General features: G+C 43.7%; 1 protein-coding gene across 3 annotated transcripts in view; it reads left to right on the top strand.

The window, feature by feature from the left end:
- The window catches only part of Usp20-33 (Ubiquitin specific protease 20/33), a 90,178-nt gene that overhangs the window by 12,743 nt on the left and 61,592 nt on the right, over positions 1–15,843 (top strand). For 2 of the 3 annotated variants that reach the window (XM_075698281.1, XM_075698274.1), the window contains 4 exons: positions 1,393–1,506; positions 1,830–1,908; positions 7,143–7,379; positions 13,130–13,327. In XM_075698281.1, coding sequence (XP_075554396.1) covers positions 1,393–1,506; positions 1,830–1,908; positions 7,143–7,379; positions 13,130–13,327 — 628 coding nt within the window. The remainder of the gene's footprint in view (positions 1–1,392; positions 1,507–1,829; positions 1,909–7,142; positions 7,380–13,129; positions 13,328–15,843) is intronic. The other variant, XM_075698288.1, reaches the window with a different exon arrangement.

Consider the following 15,843-nt stretch of genomic DNA (forward strand, 5'->3'; position numbering starts at 1 on the left):
CAGCATAAAAGAAAAATTAGACATCGTTCGTGCTATCAAACGTCACATGAAAAGTCGCCGCTGGCACACGACATGGGTCTACTGTTGACTATGGTGTGTGGCATTTGGAATGTGAAGAATTTGCTCGGCAGCGCTGCTGCAACCGCGAAGAGATGTCGGCTACGTGGTTCGACTTTTCGCCATCGTTGTCTCTGTTGTTGTCGAAGTGTCGCCTAGCGACAGTGATAAGGATGACACGGAAAGCGACAGTATGGGCGATTCAGGCCCAACAGTGGCAAAAGCTGCGCGTTACGTCAGCCTCATGAATGCAATCGTCGTGACGAGAACAGCACTCTGCAATGAAAAGGTGCCCCGCGACTTCTGCAGCGCTACCGCGCCTGTTCGTGGAGGTTATGCAACGCCAACGAGGAATCTGCCATGCGAGTGTTTGCCGAGAAGAGGGGGCTGGCTGAAAAGCTGGCTCACAGCTTCAGCAAGTTTGAGGTCACTGTCGTTGCTGCTAGTCCGCCGTGGCATCAAACGAAAATAACATGTTTGTCGCGCTAAGCAAATAAGTACTGCATGTTTTTTCCCCTTTCATCACACTCTCTCAGTTCCATTTTTTGCAGGTAAGTGGGCGATCTCATGCTATTTCAGTTGAGCAATACTACCGTTTAGTACTTATTTTCTGCGCTCCAGCCAACTACGGTTTAACAAGGTTTCACTGTATTTTATTCCAGCATTAGATCTTGAATCGGAAGGTAAATGTATAACTGTGCCTGTGTGTCTAAAAGTCATTAAGCACACGACAACTAGACAAACTCATAAACACTCTTTGCTGCCAACATTCACAAAAACTAATGTTTTTACGCAGCAATTTTTATTTCCATGAACTGTCTCACGACTTCAACCTTAACTCTGTGTATTTTATCTCAAGCTCACTTGGGCCTTAACTGACCTGCAGTATACTGAAATAAATAAAAAGAAAGATACCACGATCACTGCCAATACCAAGGCCTCTGAGATGGGGTGGCAGAACAGAGAGTTGCGCTGCACAATTTTGAGTTCTTGCTTATACAAAACCTTGGCACGATGATGGGCAGAGTATGCTGGGCGTTGTTCCACATGGGCACAGCAGCACTGCTTCCATCATTTGATTGTTTATTGCATTTGAAACGAGTAAAACAAGAAGGGCCACAAGGCCCTTCGCAGTGCCTATACCTATTGCTAATAACTACATTCAAACAAGACATATCCAACATTTTATTCGGAGTGATTCATAGATGACCTTTATTAACCTTCATATTCCACACCTTTCAGAAAGTATCTCATTATGTCTTGCCTGCACAGTACCTGTGGACACCTTGAAATAAGTTTACTTCTCTCTCTCTCTCTCTCTCTCTCCTGTGGTAGCCCCCAACTGACCAACTTTTTCTTGGATTGTGGCTCACTGGTGCAATGTGACAAGAAACCAGGCCTTTCGAAAAGCTACATGCGTCTTGTACGGGAAATGTGGCACAAGCGCAGGTGAGTGCTTCTCTACCATCTTGCTTTCACCCACCAAATAATTCACCAAATAATTCAGTGCCAAATTGAGATTGAACTGTAAGCTGTGCGTCACTTTGACGCACAACCTACGACTTGTGCTTGTTCTTTAAAGAATTTGAAATTTGTTTTCAATTGCTCTAGAGTGTGCTTGCCTTTATTTGTTTTTGTTAAGTTGTAGGATGTTTATTCAATGGCAAAGTGAAGTGACTTACTATAGTCTGCTTCCATTAGGCATAGTTGATTCTTGAGATTAATTTATGCTTAGGAAGTGTTCTAACACTATTTTTTTTTGCTTTACCTAGGCCTAGCTATGTAGTTCCATCTGGGATTGCATATGGAATAAAGATGGTCTACCCGGTGTTTCGTGGCTACAGCCAACAGGTAATTTGTACTTGAACTTTGCCTGGCTAAGCCAGCTTTAGATCCTAGTTACGCACTTCTATTGCATTTGTGGGATACAGTATGGTTAATGCGGGCACTGACTGTTTTTTCAGGCCTAGGGGGGATAAAACAGGACCTGAAAAAAGAAACAGTACAAAAAGTAAATATGCTGGTAAAAGTAATTTTGTGGGACTCAATCCAGTAGCCGGAAATCTTTTGTGCACAAAGGGCTCCAATAGTTTACTGAAATGTTTTAGTAATTGTGAGCTTCACATTTGGTTGACAGTTCAATATGTGTCACAATGATGCAGTTATGTCTGGAGTGATGTGAGCAGCCTCACTTTGTAATGCCAGCAGTTACTCAAAAGGAGGCTTTGTTCACTGCTGGCTTGTGGAAATGTGTGAGCTTTTTCTGTTACACTCTAGGCTCACAGGTATGCTTGCTCCTGCCACTTTTCACCAGCTCCAAACCAGCATGTGGATTTTTTTATAATCTGCCATAAGTCAAGCACGCATGCATAATCTCCCTTGGTATTTGGCACAATCCACAGTATGGCACAGTGGCAACTGTTGTGCTTACAATCATAAAACTGCTGTTGCCCCCTGCAAAGTTTTCAATAAGACAACTGGAAAGGTTTTGCTACTTTTTCCAGTGAGGGACCAAAACTTGCTCCTCTGGTTTAGTGTTAGTTCAATTAATGAGCTTCCAAAAATGGGGAAAATATACCACCTACAACAGCTACATGCGTGCAACACATGACATCCAGAGTTTCAGTTGATGTACATTGGTCCTGCGGAGCATTGGCAGTGCCATTGTGTCCAAATAATTGCGTACCTCTCATAAAATCAGTCAGCCAATGGTATTGATCATTGCCACATAAGCTTTTAGGGCCAAAGTGCAACAAAATTTCACTTTGACCAAATTAGTTCTGAATGAGTAGTATACACCACTGAAGAAATATGGACAAAGTCGCTAGGCTGGTAATCGTATAATTTTCTTACTAGCAGCCTGCAAACAGCCCCTAAGCAGACTGCACATGCACCTGGTGGTTAGCGGTTATGACGCAAGTCCCACCATGCCCCCTCCAAGATTTTTTAGCGCAATCCAGACGTGGACAGCCCAGCAAGCCCGTGAGGCAACCTGAGCCCGGGTCCCGTTAAACCTTGCCGGACGTACAAGAAAGTTGTATCCATCCATCCAGGGAGCCAGCCGCAGGTGCCACCTATCTTGCGGGTCATGTCGAGGAGCCATGCATTCTAGGTTATCCATCACTTCCAGCAAGCAGTAATGGTAGCATTTCAGTTTCGGCAACAGAAACAGCTATTTTTTCTAGCTTTTTGACGCTGTTCCACTCGTATTTCAAATGTCAAATTTTGCACTAGGCTCCTCTATATCTACACTATTTTAAATTAAGCTTTTTACACAGCCGAAATTTCATTCCAGTTGGCCTGAAATAGCGCATAATTGCTGTGACAGTGAGCCAGGTGTCTGCTGCAGATAATTGCTATCAAATTTGTGGTTGGCCATCTCAAGTAATGTTGTGAACACTTGCTGAGCTGTACTAAAAAAGAGGTTATGAATGTTGAACTTAGTGTACGCTAGTATCAGGACATCTGTTTGACATATTTACAGTCTAACATATTTGCAGTTCTGAAAAAATGGAAATGCACACATGAAGATCACACAGTGGGCACTGTCTAGCTTCCTATTGCATGTTTTTGTTTTTTCAGCTCTGTAGATGTGTCGAACTACTCAAACCAACTAGCCCAGCTTTTTGCCTTTCCATGCCAAGGATGAGTCTCACTCATTCAGGCGTTTTTTTCTAATATATATGCCAGTGACATGTCTCACTCGTTCCAAGGATTTCCTTTTGTCTACTAACTGCCACTGATGAGTAACAGTCAGTTTATCATTTTGGTGTGAATGCTGCGCTACTAATAGCATAATAAAAAACTGATATTTTCATATATATATATTTTTTTTGGGTGCAGTTGGCAGAAATGCAGTGTTAGTCTGGCTCTCCTGGGTTTTAAATGTGGGGACATGGAGCTGGGCAGCTGGAGCGACAACCGCCTTTTTCAATGCCGGAATCATCCCGCTTTTGGATGTTCCTTCACATCAAGTAAACGATTAGACTTGGACAACTCTAGTGAGTTGTGTTCAGATATTCAACTTAGTACTGATGATTTCGACGAAGAGTTTATGCCTCTGGCAGCCTCTTTCGTGTGGACGCAGCTCGACAAAAATGCTGTTCCACTGGCAAAGATTTTATTTTATATATATATATATATATATATATATATATATATATAGTATATTTATTTTCCTCACAGCACCAGCTTCTGTTCTACAAAATGTGAAGCTTCATTTAAACTGCTTCTGTGGCCATGCCTATGTGCAGCTCAAAAATATGAAATTGAGAGCATCAGACAACAAATGTACTGCTGCTATTGCAGTAACAAAAGCTGTTCACAATGAATCAGTCAGTAAAAAATTTGGGATATTTTAGTGGTTTCCCGGAAAGGGAAGTTGGCACCGAAAGGGTTAACTAAAAGTACCTGATATCTGCTTGTCAACCTGTAGTGTTTTCTTTCTTTTTTTCTCTCAAGTCCTTTAACAGAATGGAATGGCTTTCTGAGTCATGCTATAAAACCATTAAGCATTGACACAACTGTTTATTTCCAGTTATTGAGAAGGGAATAAATGACATGGATAATGGCAAATGCACTCTTAGTATGGTCCTCACATTCCTATATTTCTTTTCTGTCTCCTACCTAGTTTGGTTCTGGTGTGCACACTTCCATGATAGCGCCACCATGTGATGGCCAAAAAAAGAAACTGCTATAAACATACACCAAATGGCAGAAACATGTGAGAGTGGTCCTTGCACTACAGCGTAAATATTTGAATGTGGAATCGCCGCAGTAGCAGTGCACAAAGTCTGGGAGCCACCCCTCCTATAGGTGGATGTGCACTCCACAGGGCGCTGACAAAAACCCAGACTGAGCAAACCCAGAGAGATGAGAAAATATGCTTCTAAAAATATACAACAGATGGCATACTGTATTTACACGATTCTAAGTCTACTCGAATCTAAGTCGACGCCCCCAAATCGCGTGACAGGAAAAAAAAGAAAAGAGAGAGCATACCCGAGGGCGCATTCGATAACGAAAATTTATTAGTAGCTGACATGGTCACTGGACTACTCGTCTTCACTAGTGCTCCCATCGTCATCGTTGCTGCGGTCCCACAGCACGTCATGGTCCAGCGAAATTTCACATTTGGCAAACGACCGCACCAGGACATCTTGTGGAACAGCAGCCCACGCCGAATGCACCCAACCACACGCAGTCGTCAGGGGGGCTCTTTTGACAGGTCTGGTTGGCGTAATTTCGCGGTCTTCTGCCGCCAGCCGCTCATTGTACTCACGGCGGAGCAGGGCCTTAAAATTAAGGCGAAGGTCCGGGCTTGTTTCATGACCAGGTCGCACTTCACTAGCAGGGACCGATCACGCATTTCAGCGACGTACGCCGCAAGCTTTGCCTGCAGCTCCGGAAAGCATCCAGACTTCGGCACGTGGGAACTTTCTCACTTGCCGTCACAGGTGAAAAATTCGCTTCGCTGCAGTCGCCACTCTCGCACCACCTGTTCAGAAACATCGAAATTGCGGCCTGCTGCGCAGTGATTTGTTTCTTCGGCATAAAGGATGGCAGCCCTCTTGAACGCTGCTGTGAACGAGTGCCGAACGATTAGTGGGCCTGGAGCACTCATGACGACTGTGGAAGCATAGAAGTAGCATGTAGCCGGCAGTCAAGTGGAACACGTCAAACCAATGCCAATGCCTTTCAACAGAGAAAGAGAAACTCGCGAGCAGTGTCAGCTCTTCCATGAACTGCCGATACTCCCCGCAAGCGCCGCCGTTCTGAGGGTGCTGCCGCCATAGAGTTTCTCACTATAACACTTAGAGGGTAATCTGGCGCCACTGTCTGTGGGAGTTTCTTAAGTGGGCCCCGTGCCGTCATAGGAATGATGGTATATGTGTCTGCGAGGCTCGTGTTGGCTAGTGTTGTAAGAGGCTTCGTCTAAAATGTGGATATGGCTATGCAAATAACGCATTCTCAAAGTAAAATCTTCATAAAATGTTTCCATTCACGCATATTACATCTTTACTCACCCACAATGCATGACCAAGCGAAGAAAAGCAAGAACAGACGACCAACTGTTTCAAAGCGAGCGCGAACCTTGTCGTCTGTCCTCCAACTTTAGCGGCCCGCTGATACTTTTTACGTAACATGTAGTCGTACACACAATAACAAATTCTCATAGTTAAACAAAACATGTTTTCGCATAATAATAAAGCTAAAACAGCTTTTCACGTGCTGTTTTAGTAGAAAATGAATCATTGTGACAGACGGAACGGTACTTGCCAAGCGCGTCTTCATGGTGTCCGGTCTCTACGAGAACGATGCCAATCCGAATCCACAATATACCGGCATTCCCATGCATACCACAGCGCAGCAGCGCCAGATTTCCCTCTAGGTAATGTAGTGAGAAACTCTATGGCTGCCGCAAATGGGAACAGCGGCACTTCCATCAACTATCGATCTCCCCCTCCCCATGAGTGATGCAGGCACTGTAAAACTCTCAAAAATGTTGAAAGACCCTTCCGAAAAGCGAACAAACACGCGGGATAGTGAAAAGATACGGGTAGGGCCATAGAGCAAACATAAAATTGTAACTACATTGTTGCTCCCGTTGGTCTCGCTTTTTTGGCGGTGCCATGTTTTGGTTTCGATTGTAAGTTGGCCCCCCAACTTCAGACTTTCAAATTTTAAAAAAGTGGTTGACTTACAATTGTGTAAATACGGTAACTACCTCATAGTTTGCTATATTTGTGTTACTGTGTACATCAAACTGGAGAGAGTGGAGAACATACCGGTACATCAGTGGCACTAAAAGGGTTAAAAGCAAAATAGCTTTTCTATTTCTCTCTCCTTTTTGAGGAGAGGTTTCCGTCATCATCACTTATAAGTGCATAGGCACGAAACCGAAAAGAGTCATTCATAAAGTAACTTTCAAGTTATCGTACTACATATTTTCTGAGGCATTTTATTATTAAAGTAAAATTCTGTATTCCACATTCGTGCACTCTCCTGTGAATAGTTGCTGCTGTGGAATGTGGAATTTGCTGGCTGTTGTTCCCAACCCGTTTTAATAAAACCTTGTTGTATAGGATGCACAGGAATTTCTGCGGTGTTTCTTGGACCAACTTCACGAGGAGTTGAAGGCACCCGTAGGGGCATTTGCACGGTTGCCTCTTGGGCGGCCACGGTCACCAACAGCAGAATCTTCAGAGTCAAGCCTATCGGAGGATGAGGAGGACTTTGAGACTTGCGACTCTGGCCTGAGCAGCGAGAAAAGCTCCTGTGGTGATGATCAAGATCTTCTGCTGCGAACCCATGGTGGACAGGTAGCATACTTGTTCTCATTTCCATTGCGTAAAGTTCTGAGGACAAGGCGAGCGGTAGAAGGATGGGTACCAAGTGTTGTTCTTATTTATGCTCCTTGAGTTGATCCTTGCGCATATAAGCTTATGGCAGCCCTGCATACAATGATTTGTGAATTGGAACCCTGTATGTTCCACAATGTCAACTCTTGGCTTAGTAAATGATCTCAATCCTTGCAATGTTGTGGCTACATGTATTTTAACACGATAGTGTGAAGGACCCCTTGTCGCAGAAAATCTGGCGTCAGTGGCGGCGACGTCTCCGGCCGAGAAAATCGTCTCAAACCATGCATATTGATCCACGCAGACCCTCTGTGTGGCGCATAGGCATTACTGAACCAATTGAATTTCTCAAAGTAAAATGCGTCAGAAAATTTGTAAGGTATGACTTGCACACAACCTACAGACATCATAGCGTTGGATTGTAATTTTGAATATACAAGAAAACACGACTCTGTTACGTGGAAACTCAAACACAAACCCCTTTTAAGGCAATAGCATTCTTCAGCTGCCATTTGAGGTCTGTCTTAGTAGGAGTGGCATGACCCATTCGGTTCCTTGCAACACCATCAAAAAAAGAACCACAAAGCTCACCTTCGAGCATAGCGTTCGCCGCCAGCGTTTCCAGGAAACATTACGGTCACATAAGCTGTAGTTGCCAGGAAGCATGAGAAACAGTCGGGGATCTTTGAATACTATTGTGTTTCACTCCTAAAGGCGAAGCTTGAGCATCCTTCAAAATTTTCTTCACATTATGCATGCCTCAACAGTGCAAGAGCACCACCAAACTGTATAAGGTGGCACTTCTGGCATTACTAGTCAGGCTTGCTGCGCTACGTGAGCACAGCTTCACTGAAAGTACGCAGATTGTGACATGCCATATAAGGCAAAAATAGTGTTGTGAGGATCTTGTGCCACCACTGTGCCACAGCACTGCTGTTCAGAGGTAGCAGCAAAGAGTCAAGCTTCAGTGTTTGCAAACTCTGCTTAAGTAAAGAAAACAATAAAAGACAATCACTCAGTAAAATGGCTGTTGTGTGGAAGCATGCAGTGGCCATTGCATCACCTGGTGGTTGCTGATTTTTCAACCAATACCCACTATTTTTCTTGCTACTTCATATATGCTGAAATGCAGAGCCTCTGGATACCTGCACATAGCTATTTTGCTGACTTTTGGGCTGTTTGCAAGCTACAGCTGCTTGTATTGCTGAGCTTGAATAAGAAAACAGACTCCAGAGCACTCATCACATCATTATCATGTAATGTTTGCAGAAGTCTGAAGTGTTGTCTTCACCAATTTTCTGGCAGTCTTATCATGTTTTCTATTCTAGGCACTTCTAAGTGTCTCGCATGTTTTGTGTAGGGGTTCTTGCTTGTGCAGTAATGTTTTCTTTTTAATTAAGATTCAGTTCTTTAGTGTTACAGTCGAAACCCGCAATAACAACATTCCACCACAACAAAATTCTCGTGACAACGTAACATGTTCATATCCCTGGCGAGTGCCTATAGGATTCAATGCATTTCGTACCTCTCGGCAACAAAATGTTGCTGTACTTCAATCCCGCATCAACGAAATTTGCCGGAACGTAACTCCACATATTACCTACTCTCGTAAGGCTAGCAGGCTCCAAAATGTACTCAAATGCAATTGTTTTGCTCTAAAATTGCGTAAAATACCAGCACATTGCACTTGTATGGCCGCCGCCATTTTTGTTCACAAAAACAACCAAGCGCTGGAAGCGATCAGTGCGCTGGAAACACGTCATGGCCACCATCTTGTTTGTTGATCACCCATTCGAAGCGGCACGCATGTTGCTACCGACATGTGACGACGGTTTTTCCACGCCTACTAGGCGAGATCGTAGACCATTGTTCAAAACGCGCGTTCAGTTTGCGTTCCCCGTGGCTGACGACTCGGCGAGGCCTAGGCTAATTGCGTGACGCAAAATTAAATGCAAACTGAACGCGCGTTTCGAACAACAATTGCCGATCGCGGCAGTGCACTGTGTGATGTGCGCCTAGGTGAGAAAAATGCAGCAAAAACAAAGAAATCCACATCTCACAGACATAGAATGGCTTATGGCACTTGAGATGGCGGTCGCAGCATATAGTGTGTCACACATCGGGCCATGATTGAGCTATCGTCCGGAACTGCGCATCCCTTGCTTCAAGAACACTGGTTTTGGTGCCATCCGAAAGGCATTGCATGTGAATTCGGCAACGGACGTAGATTTGCGCGACAGGGCCGTTGTCTCTATCGTTTGCTTTCGGGTACAAGAGATACAATCACTTTTTGCGCTCGGCACCGGACGCTTTGGCGCCTACGGGCAACAGCGTGCGCTGGAGAAATGCTGCTGTATGCGCTGTTGCTCTGAATCTGGTGCTGAGTTAAGCAAAATCTTGCAAAAGTGATTGCATCTCCGAAAGTAATTGACCGAGAATATTGTGCCATGGCAGTACTGCCACTGCTGATCGCCGCATGTGGCACACTTAGTACTGTCGGCAATGCGGTTCTATATCCTCGAGCAAAGTTTGCCAAAGTAGACTAACGGAACTTCGGCAGTAAAGTATTTTTCTGCGATGCATGACCTATCTGGGCTGTTTCTTTTCGCAACAACGAAATTCTCATGAAAGCGAATTTTATAGCATTTCCCGCTGATTTCGTTATTGTGAGGTTCAACTGTATTACAATACTTAGCTGTGGCATGGTGCTGATGTGCTAGGTAACCTCTGTAGCTGCTGCTGCCTGTAAACATTAACAATGAGGAACAGGGGAATGTTTTTATTCAGCTGTCTCATTATAGAAACATAGAAGCAACAATCCATCAGTTCATATCATCAAGAACATGAATTCATCTTCATTATGTGATAAGATAGAAATTATTGATTGTTATATTTCATTTACTTTTGTGCTGGTCTTACAAGGTACTATGTTCAGAGAATCTAAGTAAATGTTATAGTTTTTGTATCTGCCATTGAGAATTTGAATTGAGATTCCATACACCACCTTTTGTATATTATTACACTTATATGTAGCACATCTTTCTCAAAAACAGATGTCAAAAAAAGCCTGTTTGTACTTGCCTTGCTCTCGATTGCATATATTAACATATCGAGATGTGAAGTGGAGTCCTAACTATATTTATGACAGTTGGTCTGTTGGAGTCATGGGATGCTTTTGGTTTATTTTTCAGCTTCATTATGTTGGCTTAGCTTCTCCAAAATGGACGTTGACAAGGAGACCTGTGCACATACCCTTGGCACATAGCTCTTTCCCTGAGGGAAGCCTCTCCTGAGTGCATACAGGAGGCTGCTGTTTGAGATAGAGTGTTGTTTCTGCACGCCAAGAAAGATGCCAGCTCTAAAACATTCCTCTAAAATGCACGAGTGCAGGCTACCATGTGCATACCTTCACACTGGGGCTAGTTATGTGGTTTCGAATTCACTTCCCAGTGCGAAGTCAAGGTGACAACTATGCTCTGGAGTGTATGTGTCATCTAGTGTCTTTCAATTCAATTTAGTATTCCTTAGGCCAGAAATTCCTTTACTCTCGCCTCAATGATTGGGCACTGTACTGTGCTTGTACTGTATATTCTTGTAGCTTTTCTCATATCTGCTTTGTAGTCCATGCTCAGCATATTTTGTCCAAGACATTCTGCCCTAGAGGCAGCATGCATTTTCTTGGTAACTTTTACTGTAATTATATATTTGCTCTTACATTTCAAGAGAGCACTGTTGGCTTTAAAGGGCCCCTCACCAGGCGACGTAACAAATTTTGGTTATATGCTGGAAGTTTTTACATGCCCTCTAAGGAGTCTTCTACCACAATAATTTTTCAAGCTAGCTCATTAATAGTAGATAGAAATATTTGAAGTGCTGCAAACCCATGATTTTGGGAGGTGAGTGTTACCGCCAAGGTAGACACTCTCTTCGCTTGTCGCCATCTAGCCTACGCAGGTGAAATTCCCTCCCTGTGCCCTCTCATACTGGAGCCATAGGATCGCATGACAGATGTGTCATGGGCACTGCCTTCTTTTCCTATTTTCTCTCTTTCGTGTTTTTGCTGAGTGGCGTACTTCCAGTGAGGGTGTTGCATGCAATCTGTTGCATTTGTCTCAATTCACACAGTGCACAATTTTGAGTGCTCAGCACGAGAACACTGGATTAGTGGTATAAGTCAGTGCCACAATCATGAGCACTGAGGCAGACACAAGTGGATCAAAGAGCATGATCGCGCATGGTAGAAAATGATTAAGATGAAAATGGCAGATAGTTTCATTTTCTGTGCGCACAACCGCATGACATGGGAACAAGCAGATGAAACAGAAATACAATGCGTCCCTCTTGCTACGGCACGGAGTAAAAGAGACTTGCAGACATTCAGTTTGTAGGTTTTATTATTTCTCTAAGCTTTAAGTCTTCTGTTGAAACAACAGGTCAAACAATTAACTAATGTTGCCTTGAATAATCCTCGAAGTCGCATGTCACTGTGAGTGACATCACAGTACTAGAAATTGCCTAGGCGCACTTGTGCGATTGATGTCGGCTCTCTGGCTGGGAGTGCAGCAACCATGAGGAGAAGGCCGTATGGAGTTTGGATTGAAATTTCAGCTCTTTTCACATCACTTAGCGGTGTAATACCTTGCAGACAGCCCATGCAGACGGCCCATGCAGACATGGGCCGGGATCGGCCCATGTATGAAAAATTGTTGGTCTATGTCCATGGAGACGAGATCCGCCAGAACCTAGCCATAAACAGCTTATAGAAAAATTGACATCAGCACACTTAGCTCTGCATGCACTATAGCCTCTTCGTGCACAAGTGGGGAGGGGAGCAGCAAACTTTGTGCCACCTTAATCATGATTCTGGTTGGTATCTGCATCTGACACAAGACCACTCTTTGGCATGCAGTTACATTTTAATGCTATAAGCTTTCTTAGGATACTTTGCCCACTTTCCAGCCTGCGGGTCGATGTGTAACCGTTTTCCCCGGCCTCCAATTTTTAAAAAGATGCTGGGGAAATTTATGCAGTGTAGGACGGAATTCCATCACACGGGTTCCATAAGCAAAGCAACTAGGTGTGCTTTAGTGCACTGCACCAGGTATGCTTGTGGAGAGGGAGAGATTAGCTTCTTTCTAACCGTTATAGACTTGCTGTGAGCACCCTATACAAGTGCATGCCTGACTGACAATGAATAAAAGTTTTACACCTGAAATAGATGCATATGCATTGGTGCCATAGTTCATTTAAAGTCCGATATGCTGAACCCCAATTCTACAGTGCCAGTGCAACAAAACTGGCTGCGGTTGGGAGGCCATATTTAGTGAAGCTTTCTTTGTAGCACCTGACGCTGTTGTCTGTCGGGGCCAGTGGGATAAAACTGGATGCAATTGGGAAGCAGCGTTTAGTGAAGCTTCATTTGTGACACCCAACAGTCTGCATGCTGTGGTCTATGGTGGTGCTGTGGCACATGCATGTGTTAATGGGATTGACATTCTTAGCCTGCTTGCCCCACGACAGATAGTAAATAAAGGCGTCTTGAGCCATATGGTTTGTTGCTACATTGCTTGAATGCTAATCGCATTAATGTCAACACTTGTCATGAGATTGGTTCTGCCCAAATTTTTTTTTTACGGGTCATACTGAATAAGATAGTTCTTCAGAGCTTTGTGGTCATACAATTTTTTGGCAATATGCTTTGCTATTTACAGCAGGAAGGTATTCGATTGATGGCCGCAGTGGAGGAAAAGGCTGGTGGAGACTGGCCGCCTATAGATTCTGCTGCCTCTGGAGGAAGTAAAGGTCACCGGGCGCGCAAGATTGCTGCTGCTCAGCGTCTCTGCAGCATTGTCTCCGATGTCTTTGACGGCCGCATCCTGAGCTCAGTACAGTGCCTCACATGTGACACTGTAAGTGCAATGCTTAATTTTTGCGAGTTTTTTATTCAATGCGTGAAAGTGGATTTTCAGATGATATTCACTACCTGTGTATCTGTAATGAAGAACATGCCTGTATAAGTCTTATTGAATTGTCTTTGCAATATCTAAGCATTGGGGTTCTACCTAGAAATTAAAATTTTTAAAAATAGCTATCCTGCAGTGGGACACAAGTTTTGCACTCTTTCTAGAGCTGTTATATTCTGCCCTGCATTGACGACTGCATCTTTGGACAAAAAGTTGGCTCCCTGCAAGTGGTGCTTCAGACTTGAGAAAAGTTAGGAGTCCAGTGGTGCTAAGCACAGCAAGTATAATGGATATGGCTGTTCAGTTTGCCTCATCCAAAGCATATGTGTGACAGGGCATTGCTGAGAGGAAAAATGACCTTCCTCCAATTTTCCCCATTCCTCTTCCTGTAATTAGCATCTCGCAGTTTCCTTATCAAATTTCCATGATACCCTCCTGTAATAGTGCTACTTTTGGGAAGAAAGTTAACAAGCAGAATGCTTCTTTCGTCCCAGAAAACAGTTGCCATTACTTTTACAGTGGAAGCCTGCACACTGAATTTCTTGAGACATGGTGACTGCTGGTGTTTCCACTGCTTCAACTTTCGTTGTTATGTTTATTTGCATTGTTTTCATGTTCCAATGACATTAGATGTGGTGCCTGCACCATGTCTTCGTGGAGGGCTTTTCTGAATACATAAAGTTCTTTTTTTCACAGCTCTCAAATGATAGCACATTTGAGTTATTATTGTGTTCGCATAGTCATGGTACCATATTTCTATAGTGCCTGTATAGGGAAGTAAATTATCATACGAGGTTTGGCTGAAGAGAAATGCACAGTAATGTTATACCAGGTGTTTCAGCTAACTTTAGCCAGAGTTTAAAAATATGCCGATGCACTCTAAGACAACACGACCAAATGCATGTTGCTCACTTCTGTATGTAGTGTGTCGTGCTATTTTTTTATTTTGCTTAATTAGATAATTAGTCAAGGTTAATTAACCAACTTCTGAAGCAACTAAGTTAGGCAAAAAATTCCAATTTGAAAGTTGTAGAGCACCTTGCAAAACGTCCGATTAAGCAATTTTGAACTTTCTGTCTATGAAGTAGTAGTGTTGTTCAGCTTACTGCGGATGGCTGCGAAATACAAAAGAATACCACATGACATACTCACTTGCACGCTGTGGTTGCTGTGCTCCCAAACTGTCTGCGTACAAACAGAGATAGCATTTAGCAGGGCGTGCTGCCGCTTAAAAGGCGACAGGGCAGTGACAAAGGCAGTGGCTATGTGATTTACGCCTGCGACGTGTTTCGCTCGCGGCGGTTCATGATAGCGATAAGCAGACGCAGAGGCACAATGCGTTGGCGGGCTAGTTGGTGCGAATCCATGAATACTTTGTTAAGCGCAAAAAGACAGACACAAGAAAGACGACAAGACGACATTGAGACGACATTGAGAGTAGCGCCTTGTCTTGTCGTCTTTCTTGTGTCTGTCTTTTTGCGCTTAACAAAGTATTCATAGACGCAGAGGCAGCATACCCGGCTAAATGCTATGTTCGTTTGTGCGCGGAACATTTGGGAGCTGTGCAATCACGACTCGCAAACGGGCACGTCACGTGGTGTTTTTCTGTATTTCACGGGCATCTGCAGTAAGCTGAAAAACACTAATACTTAATAGATAGAAAGACAGAAACTGTTTATTTGGACGTTTTACAAACCGCTCTGCAACTTTCTAATTTGAATTTTTTTCCTAGCGTTGTTGCTTCAAAAGTTTGTTAATTAATCTTGACTAATGATGTAATTAAGCACAATACAAAAATAGTGTGACACACTACATACAAAATTGAGCAGCATGCATTTGGTCACGTCGTCTTAGAGTGCATCAGCATATTTTAAACTCTGGCAAAAGTTTCCTGAAGCACCCTGTATGTAATATTAATAAGACAGACGTCTCAATTCTTTTCAGAATTATGATTATACTGACTCATACTCCATTACAGTGTTTTCATCATCATCATCAGCCTGGTTAAGCCCACTGCAGGGCAAAGGCCTCTCCCATACTTCTCCAACTACCCTGGTCATGTACCAATTGTGGCCATGTTGTCCCTGCAAACTTCTTAAACTCATCCGCCCACCTAACTTTCTGCTGCCCTCTGCTACGCTTCCCTTCCCTTGGAATCCATTCCGTAACTCTTAATGACCATCGGTTATCTTCCCTCCTCATTACGTGTCCTGCCCATGCCCCATTTCTTTTTCTTGATTTCAACTAAGATATCATTAACTCGCGTTTGTTCCCTCACCCAATCTGCTCTTTTCTTATCCCTTAACGTTACACCTATCATTCTTCTTTGCATAGCTCGTTGCGTCGTCCTCAATTTAAGTAGAACCCTTTTCGTAAGCCTTCAGGTTTCTGCCCCGTACGTGAGTATGGTAAGACACAGCTGGGGGGGGGGGGGGGTATAAACTTTTCTCTTGAGGGATAAT

This window comes from Dermacentor variabilis, chromosome 1, assembly GCF_050947875.1.
Source record: "Dermacentor variabilis isolate Ectoservices chromosome 1, ASM5094787v1, whole genome shotgun sequence".
Lineage (NCBI taxonomy): Eukaryota > Metazoa > Arthropoda > Arachnida > Ixodida > Ixodidae > Dermacentor > Dermacentor variabilis.